General features: G+C 44.4%; 1 protein-coding gene across 1 annotated transcript in view; it reads right to left on the bottom strand.

Annotated features, from left to right (window-relative positions):
* Nucleotides 1–2,160: 2,160 nt before the first annotated feature.
* The window catches only part of CHP1 (calcineurin like EF-hand protein 1), a gene marked incomplete at its 5' end in the record, with an annotated part of 45,229 nt that continues 39,133 nt past the window's right edge, over nucleotides 2,161–8,256 (bottom strand). The window contains 2 exons of the mRNA XM_008059829.1: nucleotides 2,161–4,142; nucleotides 4,275–4,397. Coding sequence (XP_008058020.1) covers nucleotides 4,089–4,142; nucleotides 4,275–4,397 — 177 coding nt within the window. The remainder of the gene's footprint in view (nucleotides 4,143–4,274; nucleotides 4,398–8,256) is intronic.

Below are 8,256 nucleotides of genomic sequence, written 5' to 3'. Positions count from 1 at the left end.
CCTCTGTCACCCAGACGGGAGTGCAGTGGCCGCTCCCAGCCACTGCAGCCTCGGACTGCTGGGCTCCGGCGATCCTTCCGCCTCAGCCTTCCAAGTAGCTGGAACTACAGGCATGTGCTACCACGCCCGGCTAATTTTTGATTTATTGTAGAGAAGAGGTCTCACCAAGTTGCCCAGTAGGATCTCGAACCCGCGGACTCAGGCAATCCACTCACCTTGGCCTCCCAAAGCGCCACGAAGCCTGGCTAATTTTTTATTTATTGTAGAGATGGTCTTACCACGTTGCCCAGGCTGGTTTTGAACCTCTGGGCTCAGATCATCCTCTTGTCCTAGCCTCCAAAATGCTGGGATCACAGGTGTGAGTCATCACGCCTGGCTGTTTTTATAACTTTTAAAATATCATCTATTAAATTTTATTTTAGTCAAAGACTAGTATACCTGTGGCCATAGTAACATGAAGGGTCCTCCAAAACTGACTGCATGGTCACTTCATCTTTCACTTTCTCAAGGCCATAAAATTAGACACAAAATAAAGCAAAGCTCAAATACTGTGCTAGTCATTTTGAATGGGCTTTTGAAGCAGAGGGATGGGAAAAGGAGAAAAGGGTATCATGTTAGAATTTCAGATGACTAATTCCAGCTACTATGTTTTGGGACCTGTGGCATGCCACTAATTGCATGCACCTGTAGTCCTAGCTACTTGGAAAGCTGAGGCAAGAGCCCAAAGTCAAGGCTGCTGTGAGCTAGTTGTAACTGTGACACTGCACTCCAGGTTGGGTAACAGAGCAAGACCCTGTCTCAAAAAAAAAGAAAAAAGAAAAGAAAATGTGGCCAGGCTCGGTGGCTCAGTCTATAATCACAGCACTTTGGGAGGCTGAGGTGAGTGGATTGCCTGAGCCTGTGGGTTTGAGACCAGCCTGGGTAACTTGGTGAGAGACCTCATCTCTACAATAAATAAAAAAATTAGCCAGGCTTGGAAGTACATGCCTGTAGTTCCGGCTACTTGGAAGGCTGAGGTGGAAGGATGACTGGAGCCCAGCAGGTCGATACTGGGGTGGCCATGAGCATGCCACTACACTCTAGCCTGGGAGGCGGAATGAGACTCTAGAACTCAAAAAAAAAAAAGAAAGAAAATGTGAAAGTAGAGTATATCACTGAGGCTACACATGAAGAGGTGGGCAACTTAATAACAAGGAAGACAGACTCCATTTTAAGGCTTATCTAAATTTTTTTTTGACTGGAGTCTCACTCTGTCACCCAGGCTGGAGGGCAGTAGAACACTCACGGCCACTGCAGCCTCGACCTGCTGGGCTCAGACGATCCTTCCGCCTCAGCCTTCCGAGTAGCTGGAACTACAGGTATGTGCCATCACACCCAGCTAATACGTTTTTATTTTTATTTTTTTAATATTATTATTATTTTTGAGTTGGAGTCTCACTCTGTCGCCCAGACTGGAGTGCAGTGGCACACTCCTGGCCACCGCAGCCTCAACCTGCTGGGCTCTGGCGATCCTTCTGCCTCAGCCTTCCAAGTAGCTGGAACTACAGGTGTGCACTACTACACCCGGTTAATTTTTTTTGATTCATTGTAGAAACGAGGTCTCGCCAAGTTGCCAGGGTGGGTCTCGAACCTGTGGGCTCAGACTATCAACTCACCTTGGCCTCCCAAAGTGCTGACATTACAGGCTGAGCCACCGACCCCAGCCGCTAATACTTTTTTAAAAGATTCATTTATTTATTATTTGGAGAAGGGTGTTGCTCTGTCACCCAGGCTAGAGTGCAGTGGCGCAATTATAGTTCACTCCAGCCTCAAATGCTCCCACCTCAGCCTCCTAAGTACCTAGGACTACAGATGTGCACCACCAAGTTAAACTCCTTTTTTACATTTAAGAAGTGGGGGAGACAAAAACAGAAATTAAATCTTACCTGAAATGAATGAGAAGTGACTGAGTCTAACAAAACTGTGGCTAGAGGCAGACAGTGCTGGCCCCTACATGAATGAATCCATTTCATATGTGCAGGCAGCAGGAAAGTAGACCTGAAGCTGACAGCAGAGACATAAACTTGAGTAAGGGAGACGATATTTGTGATTTCGAACTTGAAGAAAGGACTGAATTATATAAAATTTGTGTAAAACACAAAGACAAAACCAACCAGCTTATTTTGTTTTACCCACAAGTATTTATTGATGGACCAAAGATACAATTTCAATGGAACAATAAGGCACGACCGTGGATTAAAACAGTTTGCTATACAGCCAAAATGGGGAAAAGCCATAATCTTAGGAACTTTAAATACGCAAATCAAGGAGCCTCTGAAGTACCTCTCTAAACAGATCAGTATCAGACAATTCTTCCCTTTTATACAATTCCTATATTACATCACTTGATCACAAAATCAGACTGATACTTCATAAAGAATCCCTTATTCATTTAGAGTTGAGTCATCTAGCCTGGCCACTCCCCTGTTCTCCATCCTTCCCGATTCCTTTGCAGTGGTATATTTTAGCAATCCCCTTCCTAAAGAATTATGCACACATCTTAGTCATCCAAAGCAAGAAAACAAGGAAACAAGCAAGCAAGCAAGCAATGAGTCAGAGAAAGTCAGCCGAGGGCAGATATATGGATGAATAGACTCATACAGACATACATTAGGATGGAAACAGCCTGACTTTTTGAAGTCTAAACTAAGCTGACTTCGGCAGAGAAGTTGCTGTGGCTTGCTCAAAGACCTGTAATGCCACCTTGGGTTGTGTCACCAGTGCCAGACCCCTTGTTTCTAAGGGATTAGCAGTGGTCTACACAAGGAGTTAGGAAGCTGATATAACCAGGCAGCTAATGATATAGTACAGTCAATGCTTTGGACTTAATATAAACTGACTATGGCTTCCAGCATTAACATTTGCCAAGTGTAAATTCATAAGGAATTTTGTGCAAAACTTCAAGACATTGAAGACAATCTTTAAATATATTGGACTGGGATAAGTTAGGCACTTCCATTATACTAATCTTTCTATTTGGAAAGGTGAAGTGAAAAAACATTCCAGCACATAACACTGAGGCATAAACCATGCTGCAGAGGTGTGACTACAAGAGGCTTTATAGGGCGCCCAGGCTCCTTGTTCAAAAAGCCATGAGAAAGTCCCCAAGCACATGGTCAGAGCAACAATTCTAGTGGTGCCAGTGTCCTAAAACTAAGCAAACCTGCAAAAATGGTTACTTTCTGAATAGTCAACACTGTACTAACAAGAGGAGCTCTAGGGGCATCAACTGAGAATCAGAGACCAGAAGCAGAGTGACCTGGGCAAGCAACCTAGAAGACTTGGCTCTACACCTCTCACCAAGGCCATCTTTCACAAAGGACATCACCGGGTTGCCTCTGATGTCAGAGCGGAGTGCTGAAGACCAATAGATGGTCTCATTCTTCTAAGAGAAGTGCTGGTTATCAAAAAGTTCCTGGAGAGGCAACAGTCCAGGGACTCATTTAATAATAAAGGTAGATACAAACTGCCAGACCACTGAACTATTCTGCCAAGTCAGAAATACATAGAACAGGCATAGCTTGCAGCACTACGGAGAACAGAGAATTTGAGGCTCAATGAAAAGCAGGGAGACTGCAAGACTAAGTGAATGGTATGTCAGGTAACAGAGAAGCAGGAAGCAAAGGACATATAAGAAGGGTTGAAAAAGCATGCCGAGGCCTCACTGGCGGGAAGGCAGCACGGCTACAGTCTACATCCAGTGGAAGAGCTTTGCTGGCTTGTTCTTGGCATGATTCCCTCTCTCACTTCCTCAGACTGGATGGATGTGTGGCATTCAGCAGCAGAACAGAAGAAGATGATATTTATAAATGGAGAACTGGTGAATGGATACTGAACAGAAATAGACTGGGTGTACCATTCTGTAATGCCCTGTTTATACACCAAAGGCAGGTTTGTGTTGACAGAACATATTTGGGGTTGTCATGCAACAGCAGTAGTACTTTGGGAAAAGGGGAATCATGGGGTGGAGGTGGGGCTGGTGGACAGGAGGACTGTCAAGTTCCAGTTCTTAAATACTAGACCAAAAGGAACAGTTTGGTCTCTGTCCTTTAGTGAAGAAATCGGATGCTCATTTTCTGTTCTACGTCCACCTTCTCCAAAACCTGCGGGGGGAAACCCAGTAACAGTTATGAAGGTTACAGGACTCCCAAGCTCTTCCCTGAATTGTAATGGCTTCCCCCTCCCTCTTGTGCAGTAGAATTGAACTTCTTCAAATAGAGAAATGACTGACTAACCTTAACAAATTCTGTGAAAGATATGGCACTGTCCCCATCCTGATCAGCCTCCTGAATGGTCCTGTCTGCGATGCTTCCCAGTTGCTCATCTGAGATATTCACTCCAACCATCATGCGAAGCACCTGCAAGAAAAAGAACGAGGACTTACAGGGCTTTGGGAGTGAGAGGGATTCTTTTACTAAGGCTAAAGACAAAGTCACTTCCACTCTCCTTTTCTTTGATGCCCTCAAGTACAGTCATGTACAAATACAGTGCCACATGTTTCAATCAACAAGGGACCAGGTTGGGCGCGGTGGCTCACACCTATAATCCCAGCATTTTGGAAGGCCAAGGTGAGAGGATTGCCTGAGCCCAAGGGGTCGAGACAACTTGGTGAGACCTGGGAAACTTTAAATATGTTGTACTGGGATAAGTTAGGCACTTCCTAACTTATACAGAAAGACCTGGGCAACTTGTGAGGACTCGTCTTTACAATAAATCAAAAACTTAGCCGGGTGTGGTAGTGCACACCTGTAGTTACAGCTACTTGAAAGGCTGAGGCAGAAGGATTGCCTAAGCTCAATAGGTCGAGGCTGCAGTGGCCCTGAGCGTGCCACTGCACTCCAGCCAACTTGGGAGGCCAAGGTTGGTAGATTGCTTGAGCCCTCCTGGGCAACATAGCAAAACCATGCCTCTACAAAAAAATAAAAAAAATTAGCTGGGCATGGTGGTGCATGCCTGTAGTCCCAGCTACTTGGAATGCTGAGGTGGAAAGATTGCCTGAATCTAGGAGGTCAAGGCAGTGTGAGCTGTGATTGTTGTGATCATTCCACTACACACCAGCCTGGGTGATAGAGTAGGACCCTGACTCAAAAAAAAAAAAAAAGACAAAGTCTCACTATGGACAAGTCCTTTGCATTTTTTCCTCAAGTCTTCCTCATTCTTCTTGCCCAGAATGCAGATATGATGCCTGATGGCATAGCAGTCACCCTGAAGCCACAAGGTAAGTCATACATACTATGAATGCCAGAGCAAGAAATATAGAAGCCACCTAGTTCCTAGACATCAAATAGGTACTGTACCAGCCTAGACAATCTATCTCTGGAATTCTTGTTGCATGAGGGTATCTAGTTCCTTATTGATTTAAATCAGTTTGGTGGAATCCTACCCAAATGCAGTCTTGGAGACAATACATTACACCAGCTATTCCTAAAGTATGGTCCAAGAAACATAAAGATCCTTGAGGGAGTCGATGTAAAATCACCTTCTTAGAAATATAACAAGCACATTTAAAGCTGTGAGAATTATTAAGATGGCCTAGACTTGTGGGAGGCGCGTGCCTATAGTTCCAGCTACTTGGAAGGCTGAGGTGCAAGGATCACCTGAGCCCAGCAGGTTGAGGCTGCGGTAGCCGTGAGCGTGCCACTGTACTTCAGTCTGGGTGACAGAGTGAGACTTGAACTCAAAAACAAAATAAAATTTAACACTATTTCACTAAATTTGTCTCAAACTTAAAAAACCACCCCCTTACCCATTCTACCAAGATGTTCAGACTGTTTGAAAATTGCTACCTTAAATAAAATAAGCAACGTTGACAATTTGACTTTCAGACAATATGAAAGGGTGGATGAGGTGCTTTTCCAACTAGTCAAATCACTGGCAGTAAGCCACCTCTGTCTTCAAAAGGTAAGAGCTGAGTTTTTCTAAAGGAAAAAAAGACTCTCCAGCTCAGCAATTTAAAAAAAAATTTTAATTTCAAAGATGTGGGATACAATTCAGGGTTAGGTACACAAATGTTCACTATGCAGATACCCTTGTTGATGAGGTGTGCCCCTTCTTCCCTGGCAGTTTCCCTCAACTGCCTATCCCACTCCCCTGCCCCAGACAGTTTACCACAACTGCCAATCCCTTTCTTCTAGTATTATGATAATTGTTCGACGTCCGGTTATGAGTAAGAACATATGGGACTCTGTTCTTTGTTTCTGTGATAGATCATTGAGTATGATAGACTCCAAATCCATCCAAGTTACTGCAAAGTCCATATATTTGTCCTTCTTTATGGCTGCATAGTATTCCATTGTGTATGTGTACCACACTTTTTTATTTTATCTTGAGTTGGAGTCTCACTTTGTCGCCCAGGCTGGAGTGCAGTGGCATCGTCACATCCACTGCAGCCTCGACCTGCTGGGCTCAGGTGATCCTTCCGCCTCAGCCTTCCAAGTAACTGGAACTACAGGCACATGCCACCACGACCGGCTAATTTTTTGATTTATTGTAGAGATGAGGTCTCGCGAAGTTAACCAGGCTGCTCTTGAATCCGTGGGCTCAGGTAATCTTTTCACCTGGGCTTCCCAAAGTGCTGGGATTACAGGCATGAGCCACCACGCCCGATCTCCCATATTTTTTTTTTTATCCAGTCCAGTTTCAGTGGGCAGCATGGTTGGTTCCATGCTTTTAGCTCAACAATTTAGAGCCTTCCTTTCATGTACTCCTTTCACATCCTTCTCTAATCTCATGAAATAGATTTTTATTTTATTTTATTTTATTTTGAGTTGGCATCTCACTCTGTTGCCCAGGCTGTAATGCAGTGGCACGCACACTCATGGCCACCCCAGCATCGACCTGCTAGGTTCAGGTGATCCTTCCGTCTCAGTCTTCCAAGAAGCTGGAACCACAGGCACATGCCACCACACCCAGGTAGTTTTTTGATTTATTGTAGAGACAAGGTCTCAACAACTTGCCCAGGCTGATCTCGAATCCCTGGATTCAGGCAATCCTCTCACACCTGCCTCCCAAAGTGCTGGGATTATAGGTGTGAGCCACTGTGCCCAGCCTGAAATAGATTTTTAAAAAGTAAATTACGGGATTTCTATGCAGGTAATTATTTCCTTAACCTCCCATGGACTGCAAGCACTTTGGAGCGTCTTCATTACAGATACCCCCTAAGCAAAAGTGAAGGATGGCTGCAGCCTCCAGCTGCCCGAGCACGCTGTTGACCCAGGGCAATCCCGTGCTCTTCCTCACAGTGCTTTCTGCCGTGACACTTCTGTTTGGCACCCAAGGGAGCCTAAGGGAGCACGGAAGACATTTCTGGACGGGGGGTGGAAGGGAGCTGGAAACCAGGATCAGAGGGCCAAAAAAAAAAGTAAATAACAAGTTGAGCACAGTGGTGTGTGGGTGTAGTTCCAGCTACTCCAGAAGCTGAGGCAGAAGGATTGCTTGAACCCAGGAGTACGAGGCTGCAGTAAGCTATGATTGCAATGTGAATAGTCACTGCAATATAGCAAGACTCCTATATCACTAACTAAATAAATAGTAAAATCACAGGATTTTCTAAAAAAAAGCTGAAATTGATTTGTGTCAAAATTGGTTATTTATTTATTTACAAATTCTTGAAAATTGAAAGTTGTACATTTTAGGTACAAATGTACACAAATTGAAGAAGTAATAAAAAAGAAGCAATGCTAGCAAAGACAACAGCCAAGACATTTATCACCTTCCCTAATTATGTGTGACCAGATGTGTGACCAAATGAATGAATCCATCCTTAAACAGCAATGTCTTCAGATCTCAGCCCAATTATTTTTTGAGGTGTTTTATTTTTTAGAATTATAGAATTGGATTGTGTATGTGCATCTGTATTGTGTATGTGTGTGTGAGGGGGTGTGGGGCAGGTCTCGAACCCACGGACTCAGGCAGTCCACTCACCGCGGCCTCCCAAAGTGCTGGGATTACAGGCTGAGCCACCAAGCCCGGACTACATCTATATGAATTAAAGAAATTAAGGTGTAATTTTCTTAAGAAAGTTTAGGAGTGGTAGTATCTTTAAAACCATCTCCCTGGGCATAGTAGCACATGCCTCTAGTCCCAGCTACTTGGGAGGCTGAGGACACAGGATTGCTCGAGCCTAGGACTTCAAGGTCAGCTTGGGCAACATAGTAAGATCTTTTTTTTTTTTTTTGAGTTGGAGTCTCACTCTGTTGCCCAGACTGGAGTGCAGTG

The sequence above is a fragment of the Carlito syrichta genome, unplaced genomic scaffold, assembly GCF_000164805.1.
Source record: "Carlito syrichta isolate Samal-C Ts95f unplaced genomic scaffold, Tarsius_syrichta-2.0.1 Scaffold91638, whole genome shotgun sequence".
Classification (NCBI taxonomy): domain Eukaryota; kingdom Metazoa; phylum Chordata; class Mammalia; order Primates; family Tarsiidae; genus Carlito; species Carlito syrichta.
The sequence above is the reverse complement of the archived record's forward strand: the minus strand, read 5'-3'. Positions and strand labels throughout refer to the sequence as shown.